A 19,159-nucleotide genomic window follows, 5' to 3' on the forward strand; every position below is an offset into this window, starting at 1 on the left:
TGGGTGATAACAGAGACCTGGTAAAGTTGGAGACAGACCTGTTATACAGACAGCTTACCCTCAGCTTTACTGGTAGTACCATCTTTAAGCAAATTAAAAGAATAAGGAGAGTAATAAGAGGGAACAATTAGTAATATCAGCAAAAGTGGACAGGGTGTCTTTAGTATCACAAATGAGGGGAAAATCACATCAGTCAAACAAAGTAAAATAAACTGGTTAATAGTGCAGAGCCACAAAAAATTTCCTTCCCCCATAATCTTGTTTTCACACAAGGTGCAATGCATTTCTGATGCATTTCTTCTGGAATTACGTATATGCTACTTAGCATAACCTGTAAACTATAAATTAATTTTCATTCTTCTACTAATTTAGCAGGTATCTCTTCACTAACAGACCAAATTGTAACAGCAGCTCCAGTTGATTAAAAATGACCACATAATGCACTGTTAATATAAGCAGCTACCACAATCACTCCTTTTATTGTATTAATGCTGCTGCATACAGTATTTAATGCTCAAGCATGACTAAGCCTGAACAAGAAACAAACAATTCTTAAATAATTTGTGCTTTTGGTTTGTGCATTTTTCTCCACTAGGACCCATATATTTTGTTACAATACAAATTTATGGAAAAACGCAAGGGGTTGCTTAAGAAAATGGAGGTGTTGAAGCTTCCAATGTTATTGTGATATCAGAATAAAGTATCACCCAGACATCTTACATACCTGAACACTGTGAAACAAAGATAGTCATTAGAGCTATCTACAGGACAGAAGGTTTTCATCAAAATGACAAAAGCAGCTTCATGTTATAAGCTCTGCCCCTTTCATGTGTGCATGCAAGGTGACACTGCATGTCCAAGAAAAATAGAACTTGCAAGAGGAGAGTGCTTTTGTTACTTGTCCCCTCATTTCCTTATGGATGCTTCTGCCAATCAGTCACAATTTTAAGCTTTAGAGGACTTATCATCCATTTTCTGCAATATCAAGGATCTATGTCTAAATATTAAAAAAACAGCATTCTGGAAATTCTTTCAATTCTGATATCTGTTAACTGGAGCTCTGGTTATCATGAGATAGTGTAAGTAATTTCAAAATATCAAATAGGTAAAAGCTCAAATGTAGGACAAAGAAAATGGTCACAGTCAAGACTCAGTTAGAATTCCCAGGTCAGAAAAATATGGCCACTTCTATCAAAAATTTTGTGAAATTACAGTTTTTTACGGAAAAATCCCGACTTGCTTATATCTTTGCATCAATTAAAAAGGTTTCTCATACAATTTTTTGTGGATTTTATCTGAATATATCCCCCTAACCATATCTGTTCAGTTTCAGGTAGACAGCTCGGAATAGCTCCAAGGATAGACAATTGGGTCCTGTAGAAGGTGGTTCTTCTGCCCAGGTGATGCTGAAATCAAAATGCTGGCTAAGTACAGAAACAAAATCTGTAGATGAGCCACTGGTGTTACTAATGTCATGTAGTACTTGAATTAACTAGAAAAGAAAGATCTAATATTAAGAAGGATGGTATCATAGCAGAACTGTAACTTCAGTTTCTTTTCTAATCAGGTGGTGAAAGTAAGCATCTACTGCAGGGGTGCCAAACTGCTGGCTTGCGGGCCAGATGTGTCACGCCAAAACCACGCCCACCCCATTGCCGGTAATGGGGGAAAAGTTGCGATACGTCATGACACGTCACGTAATGTCGCGGGTTTGACACCCGTGATCTATTAGCTCTACAGAGACTAACAAATACTGCAGGTTGATTGTTGACAAAACTGACCTTAGTATCTCTCTTTTGAAGCATCTCTGTTCTAGGTACTCCGTGAGATCTAGTGTAACCCTTATGCCTCCATTTGCTTTGGAAAATAAATTCCAGATTTGTGGAATTTCACACTTGTTCTTTTGCACTGATTTACAGAAGATGGTTGGTAGTCTTAAGAAAATCCTGAGGCTTTGACCACTTAAATTGGTGATGCTTCTTCCCTATTATATAAATGAATTCCGTGCAGTAGCCTGTAGCTGATGTTTTCTTCTGACCTCTGGTTTTTTTTGAAGAGCACATTATTAGAAAATGGATTTACCCGAGGCCCTGAATATCTGGATCTGGTTACTCCTTGAGATCATCTGAGGACATTGGGGCAAAAGGACAAAAACACCTATAATTTTATATTTATCCTTTCCTGAATTACGAAAGCCTTTTATTTTTTTGTTTCTATTAAGACAGTATCAACAGTTTTCTTAAAAGAGATTCCCCTCCAATGGCTACTGCAAGCGTACTGACCAAAGGAATTTTTCTCCACAACTTCTTTAACTTGGCAGGAAGGAACAGAGTTTATCAAATTTATGATCCTTTTAGAAACCAGACTTAGCATCGCTGGAAACAGAAAGAGTAAGCTTTGCTTCTCAGCTGTTTCTTGATATGATTAACCAAATGAAATACCTTCTATGACTTGGCTGGAAATTTTTTTAAAAATGGAGAAAGTATAAAATCTTTATTATAAGTTTTCCTATCTCCAAAATCTTAGGATTAGAAGAGATTTTAAATTATTATGAAGAGCTCTATCTAACATTGTTTCCCACTTTAAAACAGCACTTGTGACATTTATTTTTCTGGCCTTTTTTCTAAGAGAAATTCTCAGGGGAGAGGAAATTCGGGAATCTGTGAGAATTGGAAAAAGGATAAATTTGGAAGGGCCACAGGAACAACCCCGAAATTTGTAAACTCCTTTTGTGCTCTTGCTGGAATGAAAGCCACTTCCCTCTTTTCTTTTGCACTTTTTGACCAGGGATGGGAAAGGGATATGAACCTACTCCATTTTCTGCTGCAGAACATTCAGGTCCTTCAAAATCTCTTAAGCTATTAATTCACTCCCCAAGCATGACCCACTTTTGTTGGAAAATCAGGCCCTGGAGAAGATCAGTCTGGGAGGCAGGATAATTCTTCCCCTTAAGAGTTGTTAATGAAGATTAGACTCTGCCTGTTTTCTCCACAAGAAGGCCCTGTCCACAGAGGTAGGATATCACCTGGGGGTCTCAGAAGAATTATCTATTTGTGCTGAAAAGAGCTTTGTATGGCATCTCAAACTTCAGTAAGCCTAGGATATAATTTTTCATGCTGGTATAACAAATATTTAGAAAATGCCAGCAGTGGAAGAGGCTCCACTGCTACATACTGCAATGATCTCTCATAGATCATAGTTCAAACATGTTACCATTGATATAATCACCAATAATGAACAGCTTCTTACAAAAGTAGTTAATTCTTTTAACTAAATTAAGGCTTTGTTAACGTCAGACATGTCCAAGTCATTCTTAATAGAGATTGTTATCTATAAGGTGGCCATAAACAATAAGTAATGCAAATAGGTTGTTGAGATATATTCCATTGAATCTATTTCCTTTTTGTAATACACATTTTTATTCTTGGATTAGACAGTGAGTTCAAATGAACTTTTTTCTGGAAATATCAGGATAGGATACTTCCCATTTTATGCCTACTGTGGTTTTTTTTTAACAAAAGTTTACTTCAGACTACAATGTACTTGAATTATTAAAGAATTCTGAAGAGTTGCTAGGGAATTCTAATAACCACCACCAAATATACCTTTCCCTCAAAACTGATCAGTTAGTTTAGAAAGTTTAAGTCTCTGAAAAGTTAGTAAACATTGTATATATGTTCCACATACTATCCACCACCTGATGTCACATATGGAACAAAGCTTTCATTTTGAATTATTGTACTTGGTGACCCCGACCTCTGAGCCTTGTAAACTATGATCCATGATGCAGTGCAATATGTAGGCTTAGCCCGACTACTGCTTTTCAATCCACATTCCTCTATAAAACTGAATTTCTTAAACCAAAATTTCCCTTCTATTTCTGATGTCCTGATTACCTGTGTATCTTTTTTGTGAAAAACAAGGTACACCTACCAAGAGATGCATATGAGCCTGGAGGAAGGGCTGCAGCAGAACTGAAGGGGGATTCTGAGCCAGAAGATGTTACTTTGGATTTGGCACTGGCTGCTGCATTCACATCAATGTCACTGCGAGAACGCTGGAGAGACCCTGAGGTTGACGCAGATTTCACACTAACTGCAGAGGCTTCAAGGAAGAAGAAAAACCGCAGTTACAGATAAATCTATCCCAAGAGTCTCTTACCATAATCTCTTCAGAATATTCTTTCAATTCCTTCTGAAAGAAGAGGAAATATTCTCAACTTATGTTTAAGCATATAAACATTTAAGCTTAATAAAAATGTAATTTCAGAATAATAAATTCTGGTTAAGACTTGTAAATGCAATTAAAGGACTTTCCCAAATCCATCATATTCCAACATCATCTTTCAACAACTTAGAAGCTCACAACATCATAAATCCTCAGTTTACCACTATAAAAATGTATTTTATTTGACAGACATACTATTTGAGAGCCCAAATAGACATTTTATACTTTTGTATAGCAGTTCTTTCTCCACGGCACATTATGAATTTATGGCAGGGCAAGACACTGACCTATTTCATGTACCATATTTTGCTTGATAGGGCTATGCTCAGCAAGTATTGGGATTTTTGATCTCTATTGGTTGCTATTAGATCCCCTCTGGTGTTTATGATTGGTATTACCCAGCAAGCATTATGCAGGGATTAATACAACCGTGCTGAATATGACTTTTCTAATCAAATGTGGTGTTTATATCTTTAAATAACATTTGCCATATGTGTTTGTGTGTGTGTGTATATATAAATTTTGAGAATTCATATACACCTTTCATATCTGAACTTAGAATTTGCTTTCAGTATTCTGTCACCATCATTACACACAAGAAAGAGATCTGCTTAGGAATAAAGCAATTCATTTTTTAATATTTCTTCCCAGTGGTTTATATTTAAAGCATTCAATCATCTTATATTTAGAACCATTCTGTCTTAGCCCGTGTTTAATTTATAAAACTAGTGCAAAACGAATCTAGCACTATGAGTAAGAATTCTGTCTCACATCTGACCATTTTTTCTCCTGGCTTCTCATTCTTACCTCGTGAAGTAGTGCTTCCGGTTGGGCTTCTTTTGGTAGACAATGGACGGCTAAAAAGGAATAGAATTAATGGATTTCATTCCATAATGAATTTTATGTTAATTCTACATTAACTCATTTTTTATCAACACTGATGAATTATTCTATATTATTTGTATTTATCCTTTACATTGATGCACTATGAATTTTCCCACAAAAATGCTGTACAGAAACAAAAATAAGGAAGCAAAATCATTTTTAGACTCCATGTATTGCCTAATTCATGAAAATAACAATGTCTAAAATGCAAAAACTCTAATTTATAGATTAGGAAGGGATACTTGAAGGGATGACCTATAAAGCCCTAAATGGCATGGGTCCGGATTACTTACGGGAGCACCTGCTGCCGGCATCAACTTCCCTTCGTCCAGTGCGCTCCCACAGAGAGGGCCTCCTCAGGGTGCCGTCGGTCAGAGAGTGTCGGCTGGCGACCCCCAGGGGGAGGGCGTTCTCTGTGGGTGCGCCAGACCTTTGGAACCGTTTACTGGTTGAGCTCCGGATGGCTCCTGACTTTCACTCCTTCCGCCGTGACCTAAAAACTTATTTATTTGTACAAGCCGGCCTGGTCTGATGGGTTTGGGGTATTTTAATATTAATTTTAATTAATTTTTATTGTAATTGGGCTTTAATATTTAATTTTATCTTAACTTTTGTATACTGTATTTTTATTGTATTTATTGCCCTGTACACCGCCCTGAGTCCTTCGGGAAAAGGGCGGTATAGAAATTAAATAATAATTAATAATAATAATAATAATAATAATAATAATAATAATAATAATAATAATAATAATAAGTTCATCCAATAGCCATACATTAGTGGAAGGGAGGCTTACTTGAGACTCTCCTGAGAACTAGATGAGGAGCGATCTGACTGAGGCAAAGAAACAATGCTATCAGAATTCTTCAAGTGAGACTGCAGGGCTTTCTGGTACGAGGATTCCAGTGAATTAAACAAATGTTCTGCTTCTCGGCTAAAATGGCTCTGGAAGCCCCAGTAACACCTGAAAATAAAAGTTTACATTGATCGATGAATAGTAGACTAGCATGTCCAGAAAGCCTTAATAGATTTTAAGAAAAAAACTGGAAAACAGCAGAGAGAATCAATTGTGATAATTGCATAATTATGACAAACCTATTAATTTTCACATACGTATATTATTTATGCTTCCAAACATTGTTTAAAAGAATTTAACATTTTGGTAGGAAAGTGACTGCAGAAACTGGAAAATAGACATAGGGGTCTGTGCAAAATAAATAATTACAAAATAAATAAAGAAGTGAGCACATTACAAGCTTAAATAAGTTTCCCATTTGCCATTAGTTATCATTATTTTGAACATAGAAATAGGTGGACTTCTCTTCTATATTAAATTAAACCACATTCTAAATTCTAAAGTGGGAAGAGAATATCAACAAACCTGTAGAATGCAAAAGCTTGAACCTTCAGGGGTACTAAGCAAAGAAAATGTTGAAATCAAGATTTTTCTTTCCAAATTCCCACATTAATTTTTTGAACAAACAATATTAAACAGAGCCAAAACAACAACTAGTTTTATTTGGCTTATGCAGAAAAAAGTTCCAACGAGTCGGATGAAATTTACTCTGAAGTACATCAGTAAAAAGGTTAGAATCATTATTAAGCATAACATGTTCCATTTCCTGAGTTCTTAATGGTCTGGACCTGTTCTTCCCTTGGAATATCAGTTACTGGAGAAATTTTCAGCTGAAGAGCAAAAAGAAGCCTGTGATTATTAATGGACTGAACAATTAAAAAGAAAAAGATGCCCACTTACTTTCTGGCTTTTATCCGTGCTTCGGAGTCAGCATCATGGATTCCTTTCTTGATGGTTTCAACCAATACTGATATATGCCTGAAATTGGAAGACATCACTATTTACCTTGTCAGAGGGAGGAGTGAAGAAACAGTCTTCCAGCATTACATTTGGAATTCAAAGGAAGTTTATCCAGTTGCCCAGAATTTGAAAGAACTGGGTACACAGTATCCTTTTGGAAGGTGTGGGTGTTTGTTTGTACCAGTGAGCTTTATTGCATTTCATTCTCTTTTATAAGAAATACCAAGAAACATTCCTTGGAGGTCATTCCTTTGGATGTGAAAACCACAGAAGCATGGAGATACTAAAACACATTAAGATGCTGAAGCCACACAAGAATGTAATCGAGTGGCTATAAACCAAGGGTTTGATGTATACAGAAGGGTTTCTGCAACACCAACTTGCTAAGCTTATGTGGGTAAAAAATATTCACATATTCCAATTTCAGGGCAATCTCTATAACTACTTCCTTGTACCCTGAATGCCCTTGCCCTTTGCCTAGACCAAAACAATCACTTTTTTTTCCAGTGTCTAGGGTAATATCTCTCAAAGTTTAAGTAGAAAGGTAAGACAAACATTCTTTAAATAGATACCTCTACAAATAAAAATGTTTCTTTTAAATAGATCCCTTTACAAAAAAAAGTTTGTTTTAAACAAGACACCTTTAAAAATAAAAAGGTTATAAATTAGGAGTTCTCATCTTTCCTGCACATGCATTTATTTAAGCATTTTACCCCATTCTTCAGCTTCAGAAGCCTTCAAGAGCAGCTTACTAAAAGCCATGAAGACAAAAGAGGGCCTGCCCACAGGCTGCAAGCTCAGATGTGACCCAAATGAAGGGTGAAAAAAGGCTGAAACAAAGCAATCAAAATGGAAGCACTAATTGTGCAAGTCACATAGCAGTTCTTATATGGAGCAGTTGGGATGGAAACAGTTCAGACACCAGACAGGCAAAAGAAACTGTTTTTCTCTCCTCCTCCCCCCCCCCCCATCGTAAAGTCAGACCTGTCTCTATTTATTGCTCTGTCTCTATTGCTCTGATGGAATCAGAGGGAACGTCTGTCCGCCATTCCAAGACTAGGCAAGAAAGGAGCCACATTAAACTTATATTCCAAATCTCCTCAATTCCGCTCAACACTCTCCCCACCCCACCTCAAATACAGCCAGAGAAGCAACATGTCACATATCATAATGTTCATATCTTACCTTTCCAGGGAGTGTGTCTGCCATTCGTGCAAAACTAAATCTAAAAATTCAAAACACCGCCTGAGAGAAAGAGAGAGAGAAAAGGTAATTTTCATTCATATTGTTCCAGAGACTATATCAATGGCAAGTAGTTAAGATATGAAACAGTGATTTCAAAAGTATTTTGAGGAATCCTATATTCAGGCTACTAAATAAAAACTTTAAAGAAAATCATGTGCTTCTAGTCAGGGTGTAGGACATTGGCATGAGCACAGGGGGAGGGTTTGCCAGAAATGTTCAAAGGATGGCTGGGACTATGCAACTGAGGTACCGCTCTTTTTTACGTAGGCCACATGACAAACATAACAAGGGATGAGGCTTCGATTATGCCGTCATGGCCATCATTTCATTTTATTTTTTCTTAACCCAATGCCTGCCAGCCCCCTCAAGGTTTTGCTGTAGTCAGGAACTGCAGTAGTCTATGTGCCAGCACTGTACAGCTAGTTTCAACTTGTGTCAGACTTGGGACCAGAATTTTCATTGTTAAGCAGTGCGGCCATCAAGCATGACCACCTCATTTAATGATAGCAATCCCTGCATCACGACTGTCATCCTAACCACATCCCATGGCGTTAGGCAACTTCAAGGCCAGCAGGCAGCTAAGTGGCTGCTCCTGGGTAGGAGTGGGAGAAAAGAGTGCAGGGGTAAGAGATGCATCATGGGTTGGAAAAGATGGGTGATGGCAGAAGGGAGGTGTGATGAGGGTCAGGGAGGGTGTGTAGGGGTGCACAAGTGGCCAATGCAAGATAAACAGAAAGGCTACTTTAATGTGCTTTTTGATACAAAATTGTTGCAAACATAGGTGACAAAGAATAACAACCAGCAGGTTTTACCCTATTCCCCAATTAGTTGGGGAGCATGTAAAAATTCCACAAATGTCCTGGACAATTCAATGCTTAGTAAGGAACCAAAAAGCGTAACAAATGAAATTAGATCTATTTTAGGGTAAAAGCGGATGATGCATCAAAAACAACCCCAGTAGGAACTCTAAGAATTGCAAAACAACAGTAAATAGGATATGACTATTCATCTAAGCAGATTAATTTCAGAGATAAGCGCACACAGCAGCATTATTCTTGGGAATTATCTAGTGCTGCGTGCATAATTTTTTTTAAGGGGGGGGGAAACAGCCTCTGGCCAACAGCCAACTTTGTGCAAGATTTACACATGACAATTTTGAAATATAGTTACCAGACGTGATATGATCAATACAAATACCAAAGAGGTGCATCAAAGAAAAGAAAAACCCACAACACTGGTAGACAGAGCTGAGTAAATAGAATGAGAGATGGAAGTCAGATATAGCAGATAATTTTATGAGTTGTGAGAATCATACTTTGCTCTGCAGTTACCTGGTGTTCCTGGAAGTCAGTTTGGTGGCATAATTAAAGGCACCAGGCTAAAAAGCAGGTCTAGACCTGGCTTATGTACAAAGGCAGCTGGGTAACCTTGGGCCAGTTACACTCCTTCAACCCTAGGACGAAGGCAAGGGCAAACCAAAAATGTTGCCAAGAAAACAGAAGGAGCTGATTTGAGTCCAAAACGACTTAAAGAGACCAAACAAACAAACAAGGGGGAGGGGGGGAATATTCCCAAACAGGTTTTCCCAATCAGAGAAAAAGAAACATTTCTTTAAATGTGTGTGGATCCATACTATTGAGGATTTCACAGGAGCATTACCTGTATGCTCTGCTTATATCTGCAAGAGTACAGGAGGCAAAAAAGATTGATATTGATAGCTTTTAGTCATTAAAAATAGCTGCCAATATTTGTATAGTCCAACTCAGTAATGACAAAGACATGAACTAGAGGTCTGACGATTATTCACTAAATGGAGATTACAAAAAGGCCCTCTTCCACCACATCTATCACTGCTGGTCAGAATCAGGATGATTCCAAAGCTCAAAAACTAATTAACAATAGCAATCTTTCTATCAATAACCCTAAAGCCAAAGAAAGAAAGAAAGAAAGAAAGAAAGAAAGAAAGAAAGAAAGAAAGGAAGGAAGGAAGGAAGGAAGGAAGGAAGGAAGGAAGGAAGGAAGGAAGGAAGGAAGGAAGGAAGGAAGGAAGGAAGGAAGGAAGGAAGGAAGGAAGGAAATTCCTATAACTAATTATTCTTAAAACCAGGCTGTTTTTTTACAATTATTTCATAATAACATATAATTGTTTAAGTTATAATGCAGACCATAGATGCATAACTCACCTTCTAACTGCAACTGATTTGGAGGTACAGTTACTGGTGATGATGGGAATTAGTCTAGGGGTATGTGTATGCTAGGGAATAAAAAAAATATCAAAATGTAAAAAGCAATAGCTGAAACAAACTGATTATCAAATTGAAAACACTGAACATAGCTTGAGCAGGCTCACAAAGATCTGTAATACCAGAGCTGATCTTATCATGTTTTTCCATGGCTAGCAAGATCCATTTTTCAAAACAAGCAAATCTGAATCATACTTTGCCAACAATTCATAAATAAACCCAGCTCTATGTTTTTTTTTTAAATTTTGCATCTCCAAAAAAGATTCTGACTGCAGGTCATGTCAAACTAAATTTTTGACTTTACTATAAACATATTTATGCTTAATGCTCCTTGTTGACTATTACTGCCAATGAGATCAATTAAACAATGAATGCATGTAGGGTCTTGGTCTCTACGTGGACCCCAAAACCTAGGATGCAGTTTATAGACATCTTCCCAGAGGACCTCAAACTGTAATTTTGAATGTGGTAGAAATGAAGTTACTAGATACTAAAGAAATACTTGCTTGAACATAATGATGGGATATTAAAGGCATACATTGAAAAAAATGAAGCAGATTTATATGTCAGCTAAATCAATCAAATCTACTTTAGAGTTGTTGTTTTTTTTTTTTTTTGGCACACCACTTAACAAACAGTGCAGTTATGGCCAGGAAAAGGATACTAGCATTCTACTAAATCAATGGAAAAATTTAGAAGAATTTTCACATCCTGTGATTTGCAGATACAGCCTAATGACCTTTTAATACTCTTTCCATGAAAAAAGAACACAGATTTGCTTCTCCTTCACATCAAAAAATGTTAAACTAAAAAGCAGCAATGGTAAATCAAAGCTCAGTTTATAACATCTGAATGCAAACTGAAGGTCTGTTTTTAATGACGAGCTGGGCTTTCCATTAAAATATATATTCTTCGGCAGATGTATTCTATTGTTCATCGGTATTTAACAACTGTAGAATATATCACTGTCAGACTATAAAGAAAACAATCCAGAGAGCACAATTTAATTTCAGCTTTTTGAATTTCCAGTCTGGTAATGTTTACAAAAACACAGATGCAAGGCAAACAGTAAGTGAATCTTTCATGCTGACTCTAAGGCCTGTTTAAGATTCTGTGCAAGAGCCTGTTAATTGGACTGATTTTCATGTTTATTACATCCCTCTGCTGCTCTCATCAGGAGTACATGGGAGAACAATTTGTATCTGCATTGAGCAATACTCACTCGAATAATTAATCTCACAGCTACTACACCAGAAGTGGCCATGACTTTGGCACTGTTGGGAATGAGATTAAAGATTGTTGGCATGACGGTTTCTGCCCCATGGTCAAACTTGTTACCCAATACCGATGACAAATGTCTGAAATAAAACAAGAAAACAGATTGCAATAATGAAAGAGGAGGTTAGGCCAAGATGCAGTTAGGCAAGGCTATTATATTCACTGTCTACAAATTAACAATAAATTACAAACACAGCATCTGTGTTAACTAAGTATTCTCAGGTTTTCCCCCCCCCCAATACTTGATATGATGGTCAGTTTTCACAAGGAATCAATCTGGAGTAGATCACTGTGAAGCTATTATGGATAGGCTAAAGGATAGTATGAAACTGCTTGATCAGTCGGTCAGACCTTCTCTAAGGCTTTCCATCTTGCCTTGTCATTTGTGGATTTTAGAGCTACTATTAACAATCCCTCTTGCCCTTTGCTTAAAATCAGTGCTGACAGCAAACTGCAGTACAGAATGAAAGTGCCAGGGCAAATGAAATACCTGAACTTTCACCCTGAACTCTGATTGAACCTAGAGGAAGTATTAAATCCTATAAAATAAGATTTAAGGAAAGCTTTCAGGCATCTAAGACAGAAACTACCACTGAATTATTGAAACAATGGCTAGAGAAATACCAGTACTGGTGAAATTTTTTGAAGTTTCAATAAACATTTCTCAATTATAACAATGAGAAGGGAACAGAGGGGAGAATGTTTGGTTGATCTAAAGATACTTGCAACCAATTTGTTTTTCTTCCTATTTCTATAGAAATACAAGCTGTCATATTATTTAAATATATATTTGCCATAGCATCTATCCAAGGGTATTTCCTTAATAACTAAGATAACATTCACAAATAAAACCTGCTGAAAATAATTAATGAATAACTACAAACCTATATCCCCTAAGGAACAATGAGAGTAGCTTCAGAACAAACATCCAGTGTAACTGCAAAACCGCACTAATATACAGGGGGCAAGAAATCAGGCCTTTTCACTTGCATAACTTTTGCGATGTGGCACAGGTTATTCATACCATCAATATCAGGCTAGACAACTGCTGCAGCGTTAAAGGACATATCTGGCATGAAGCTGGAGTCACTGACATGCTTAGTGGTAAATACAGTATAGTCATAAACTAACAGAGTATTTAAGAACAGCAGAGATGGATTTCTTTCTCCCAGCAATCCCACTACTTCTCTGAGGCAGGAAAAGGGCTTTTCTACTACTAAAATACTCAAGAGTTACCAATTAGGGATTTATCATCTAATAAATCTTTGTTATTTTTTTCAGTTTCACCATCATTCAGATAAGCAGATATGGAAATGCCAAGTTGTCCAGAAATGAAAATGACATAAAAGACATGCTTTAGACTGAAAATGAGAAGATCTTAGTAACAACTTCCTGCACTGATCCTCAATTCGCAAGTATTTGTCCTACAGTACTTTGTTTTCTGTAAAGATTTACAGCAAGGAGTGACCCTTTACTCATTCAACAAAATGTACTTTCACTCTCCTACCACAGAAGAAGTGGATTGGAGGAAAAACATGTTGTAGTTTCACCCTGACAATAATTAACATAGTGTAGAATATATAGATTGTGCTCCTTACCCTAATGTGATACAAGCTTCTCGCACCACCTGGGACCTCAAGTCTTTAGCAGATAATTTAAAGGCTCCATCAAGCAAGCGCAGATGTTGGAAGAAGGTATCATACTCAGCAGCTCCAGCCAATAATAAAGACCGGATTTTTTTCAGCTGTTGAACAGAAATTGAACATAGGAAACAAAATTAACTATTTTATCAGTTATCATCTGTAGAGTGCAGATTTGTCAATGTGATAAAATTGTATTATTTATATTTTCCATTTCAGTGAAATCTCCAGATAGGGTACAGTAGTAAACTAAAAGCCAAGCATGTTAAAATCCATATCTATATATCTATATCTATATCTATCTATATATACATATATACATACACATACACATATACATACATACTAATATAATATAATATAATAATATAATATAATAATATAATATAATATAATATAATATAATAATATAAATATAATATAATAATATAAATATAAATATAAAGGTAAAGGTAAAGGTAAAGGTTCCCCCGCACACGCGTGCTAGTCGTTTCCGACTCTAGGGGTCGGTGCTCATCTCCGTTTCAAAGCCGAAGAGCCAGCGCTTGTCCGAGGACGTCTCCGTGGTCATGTGGCTGGCATGACTAGACGCCAAAGGCGCACGGAACGCTGTTACCTTCCCACCGGAGTGGTCCCTATTTTTCTACTTGCATTTTTTACGTGCTTTCGAACTGCTAGGTTGGCAGAAGCTGGGACAAGTAACAGGCGCTCACTCTGTTACGCAGCACTCGGGATTTGACCCGCCAAATTGCCGACCTTGTGATCGACAAGCTCAGCGTCCTAACCCACTGAGCCACCGCGTCCCAGTAAATATAAATATAAATATATATAAATATAAATATAAATATATAAAATGTAAATAGAGTTCTTGATAGATTCAACCAACTTGGAAGCACACTTAAAGAGAAGGGCAACTTTTTATAATATGAAGCCTACCATGGAAAATGTGTCCTTGTTCAAACTTCCCTCTACAGCTCTGAAAATTAAGCACTGACAATTCTTGCTTGGTTGCTTTTTTGTTTGTTTGTTTTCCCCAATAGTAAATGAGAATTTTCAGGATGTCTTGAAGTTCCAAAGTTCCAATTTGCAGAAATATACAGACACAGTAGAGATTATCCAATCTTCTACAACAGACATGTCAAACACGTGACATTGCGAGACGTATCGGGACCGTTTTGCCATTGCCGGCAATGGGGTGGGTATGGCTTCTGGATGACACGTCTAGCCTGCGGGCCGGCAATTTGACACCCCTGTTCTAGCATATCATAAAATGCAAAGTCCCATGCCAAGTAGGTTATATTACATAAAAGAGTTCATATAAAATCAAATGCTTACTGCAGCTACTCTCTGTTCCCAATCATGTTTATCATCGGACAGGATTTCTCTGATTTTATTTATGGATTCTTCAAAGTCTCGGCTAGAATAAATCTGTAAAGAAAACGTATAAAAATTATTTTACCAAGTTAGAAGAATTCACTGAACTACAAGAAATTATCCCTGCCTCATCACATATCTTTTGTATACCTCCAAATATATATTAGATGGTTCAGGAAAAATGCATGAGAGGAGCAGAAAACTACTAAAAAGAGGGACTCCTGATGCGCAAAGACAAATCATTTTCCACAACATTGGAAAGAAGATATGGATATAAATCCAGGATATCAAATGCATATATTTCTTTCTTTTCTGTTATTTCATTAAAAGATAAGGGCTTTCATTCTACCAGAAAAAGATATAAATGTTGCCTAATTTGCTCTGTCATGAATTGTATCCAACTGTGCACTTCTATTAATGGGAACTTCTTTTATCTAACAGTGTCAGGTTTTTTTATTGTTTTTAATATATTAAATGATTTGGTTTTACAGTCTTAAACAGAATTTTACGTTTCTTCTGTTGTTTGATAGGGAACCACCCAGATCTGGTTGAACAACGGGCGTGTTCTATAAACGTTTCAAATAAATAAATAAAATGTCCCTTTTTTACCGCAGCATCCTGTTTACCTTTCATGTGATCCAAAGAGAACTCCTCTAGTGCAGATGGGGATAGGAAGGAATTACAAAGAAAAGAAGGGATCCAAGGAAAAACAATCCCCCATTTTCTGTTTAGGGATGTCTCCACTAGATCAACCAGCTTCCATTAACAAAGGAAACATACCTCAGTGTTATAATCTGTGTCTTTTATGCCTCTTGTGAAACTATACAATCACTCTTAATATCATTCATGACTTAAGACTGAGATTTAAGAGTGTTTCCTCACCATTTCATTCTGTTCGATTATCAAATTTCTCATGGCATGTTCTGCCTTACAGTCTCAAACTAACCTGCTGTCCCATTGGCAATATTGAAAAAGAAATGATTTGCCAATCCAATCAACTTTTACTATCTTGACTTTATTCCTAACCACACTATGAGCAATTTACCTGAACAGTTGGGACATCTTCAAAAGCTTTAATGAAATCCTCCTCATCAACGGCACCAGCTCCTTCCTTAGTTGCTAGAAAATGCAAGAGGGAGTATAAGAAGGGAACGATAATAGTTCGGAAAGAAATTTATATAAACTATATGTAAAACAGGTCTTATTTTAGTAAGAATAAAGAAAAAGAAATGGCAAAGCATGCAATGCCTTCAGAAAAAGGCTTTCTTAAGGAAAAGATTGAAACAATCAAAGAAGACAGAATATTGCCTGAAAGAGATGGAATTTGTTTTTTTCTAAAGTGGCGAAGTTTAGAAAAGTTAATATAATTTTTCTATAAATTATTGAAATAATGTTTGTGCATTAATGTATATGTGTATATACATTGTGTATACGTTCATGTATATTTAATGTAAATGTGATATAGTTGATTGGGATATATATGAATAAGGCAGTTTAAAAAAATTAGATTGAACTCTATTTTTGAAAGTTTTCTGAAAATACAGGTTGTCCTCGACTTACAACAGTTCGTTTAGTGACTGTTCAAAGTTACAACAGCACTGAAACAAGTGACTTATCACCATTTTTTCACATGACCACTGCAGCTTCCCCATGGTCATGTGATCAAAATTCAGATGCTTGACAACTGTCTCATATTTATGACAGTTGCAGTATCCCAGGGTCATGTGATCAGCTTTTCCAACTTTCTGTCAAGCAAAGTTAATGGGGAAGCCAGATTCACTTAACAATCATGTTACTAGCAAAACTACAATAATTCACTTAACAACTGTGGCAAGAAAGCTTGTAAAATGGGGCAAAACTCACTTAACAAATGTCTCACTTATCAACAAAAAAATTTTGGGGCTCAAATGTGATTGTAAGTCAAAGACTACCTGTAGATTTATTAGATAGTTCCCCATCATTAGATTTAATGCATTCCATTTCCATAAACTAAGCTTAATCTTTGAAAACCTCCTGGCTTTAGAAGAGCCAGAGAAAATTGCATCTGAATATAGATCTGATCTCGAGGATTGGTCTTATTAAAATGTCAGAAAGTTTTCTTTAAACATTTTAAACAATGTTGTTAAATGATGTTAGGTAGTCCTTGTTTAGTGATCAACAACTGGGATCAGCAACCTGGTTGTTAGGTGAAGCGGTCACTAAGGAAACTACAACTGTGCTTAGGACCTTACTTCTGCTGTCCTATGTTTATAGAGCTACAAGGATTGTAAATGCGAAGACTGATTGCAAAGTTTCTTGATTATCCCTGTTGTGACAGTGAATGCTCACTAAATGAGGCAACTGCTAAACAAGAACTGCCTCTAGTTACAATAAACATATTTGATGATATGCTTGTTGACATGACACAATCTCAAATATTTTACATCTTTTAGTACGTTCCTCAAATCAACGAATAGGTGCACTGAGGGTGGTGTTATGTTCTACTGTTCCAACCATGCATAAAAAATGGAAAGGCAAAAAAAAGATTGAAAAAAGTAATGTTTAGGTGTTTGCAAGGACTGGACCTACCTGGAGTTTTTGCGACTAAAGCTACTGCTCCTACCCTACGAGCAGTGCCCACCCCACTTTTTCGAGATAATGAGGGAGCCTTTGAAGAGGTTGAGGAACTGGCTGAGGATGGTCGGTTCCCATCCACAGAGTCATCATCATCAAAATGTTTATCTACAAAGCAAGCACAACATAAAATTCATAAGAGTTGTTTAGAACCATCTCCCAGTTTGAAGCAAGTTTGCTCTGCAAACATGAACAAATGAAATAACGTATTACAGCAGGACACAACCTGTTATTCAGTAATATGAACATGGAGATATGTGCCTGCCTGGACCCAGTCACTTAAAATTAAAAATACATTCTATTGCCTTGGAATGACCATTGGAAGACAGAGGCTTCACAAGATAACTATGTAAAGACTGAGTCAAGTCAATGGGTCTATTATAAATGTAATCTGTTACAACCTTCATGCCACTTGCTCCTTATGTACATTTCCAAATTATTTTGGTAATTTTCCTTTTTCAAACTAAATAATTGTGGATTTCTATTCAGCATTTTAGTATTTCTATGTTTTGATTTTTTTATACTGAATACTGCTTCTCTAGATGTTCCTCTGTTATAAAAGTATGATTTATAAACATGGGCTGAGCTCCAAGTAGCTGTTTATATTCAAATGAGGACCTTTTGTGGAATATTTTTATTCTGATGGCTAACTCTCACAATCATATCACAACCTAGATTGGAAGGCTCCCCAGTATCAAAAGCGTAAGACTACAGGGTTCATAAAACTAATTTCCTCATTTTTTGAAGTCTGATCACTGGGAATAAATGTCTGTGTGATATCCAACAAATCCATCGATTTTTAAACTTTATTGCTGACGGTGATGCCACACCAAATGCCTTTGTTTCAGTCTATTTCTACTCAACAACATATTCAACACACATCTTTCTTATATGAGTGAAACATGTGGGAGATAGAGGCCTAGATATAATACCACACCCTCTAATTTTTTTTAAAGTGACTCTGTGAACTATTAGTAGTAAGATCCATGCTCTGCATACTGTATTTCAATGCAAGTCATCAGCAATGAAATCATTAAACCATGCGCTCATAAAAGGGTGCAGTGTAACACCGTTAGAGCTTATAAAATAAAGCTATCTGCTCATCTTAGTCTAATTTTGTTATTGTCACTTGTGGAAAAGATGTATCACACCTTATCTTTAGGACCATGATAAAATTTTACAAGCAATATGAAGTGTTCAATTACTATACGGATAGGTCTTCATCAAAGCAAAAGATTTTTAATCTGAAGCATTGAATTAATTTGTTCAAAACCTTGTTCAGCAGATTAGCAGTAAAATAAATAGCATAAATAGATGAACAGAATATTGTTCTCTCTCTCATACATTCAGGGGTGTGGCTTCCCATATTGAAGTGTTAACTAAAGAAAGTACAATTTTCAGTAGTTTCTTTTGAGAAGCACATTTTGTTTTGTTTTTTATAATGATTCAAAGGAAGAAAAAAAAACACTCTAGTAAAACTCATCGCTTTTTAAAGATTAGATACAAACAGCCGGAAAAGACATTTAAATATCTGTGATAATGTTAAAAAAAATCAATCTAAGTAGCAGTTTGAATAACATTATATTTCCACACTTAATTTTAACTGTTAACAATCTAAGCTATTCCAGACATCAGGTTTTTAAGAGCACATGTGCAGAGCAGAAAGAGAAACAAAGAACAGGTTAAAATCTGAACATGCACTTCAGGAAATGGGAATGAATCTAGCAGTCAGATCTATACTATAAAGTCAGAATAAAATCCACCCCGGATGACAGTTGAGTGCTACATAATAGTTCACATTGCAGGAAGAGGCTTGCAAGTCAAACAACACATTTCAT

The 19,159-nt window shown here is 36.4% G+C and overlaps 1 protein-coding gene across 1 annotated transcript in view; it reads right to left on the bottom strand.

The window, feature by feature from the left end:
- Window positions 1-19,159, bottom strand: part of CLASP1 (cytoplasmic linker associated protein 1) — a 226,423-nt gene that overhangs the window by 110,931 nt on the left and 96,333 nt on the right. The window contains exons 9-19 of the mRNA XM_081312924.1: window positions 17,277-17,429; window positions 15,754-15,827; window positions 14,670-14,762; window positions 13,293-13,438; window positions 11,639-11,774; window positions 10,357-10,427; window positions 8,114-8,173; window positions 6,869-6,946; window positions 5,909-6,076; window positions 5,035-5,084; window positions 3,934-4,104 (exon numbers count right to left, since the gene is read on the bottom strand). Coding sequence (XP_081169050.1) covers window positions 3,934-4,104; window positions 5,035-5,084; window positions 5,909-6,076; window positions 6,869-6,946; window positions 8,114-8,173; window positions 10,357-10,427; window positions 11,639-11,774; window positions 13,293-13,438; window positions 14,670-14,762; window positions 15,754-15,827; window positions 17,277-17,429 — 1,200 coding nt within the window. The remainder of the gene's footprint in view (window positions 1-3,933; window positions 4,105-5,034; window positions 5,085-5,908; window positions 6,077-6,868; window positions 6,947-8,113; window positions 8,174-10,356; window positions 10,428-11,638; window positions 11,775-13,292; window positions 13,439-14,669; window positions 14,763-15,753; window positions 15,828-17,276; window positions 17,430-19,159) is intronic.

The sequence above is a fragment of the Vipera berus genome (assembly GCF_964194415.1).
Source record: "Vipera berus genome assembly, chromosome: 1".
Lineage (NCBI taxonomy): Eukaryota > Metazoa > Chordata > Lepidosauria > Squamata > Viperidae > Vipera > Vipera berus.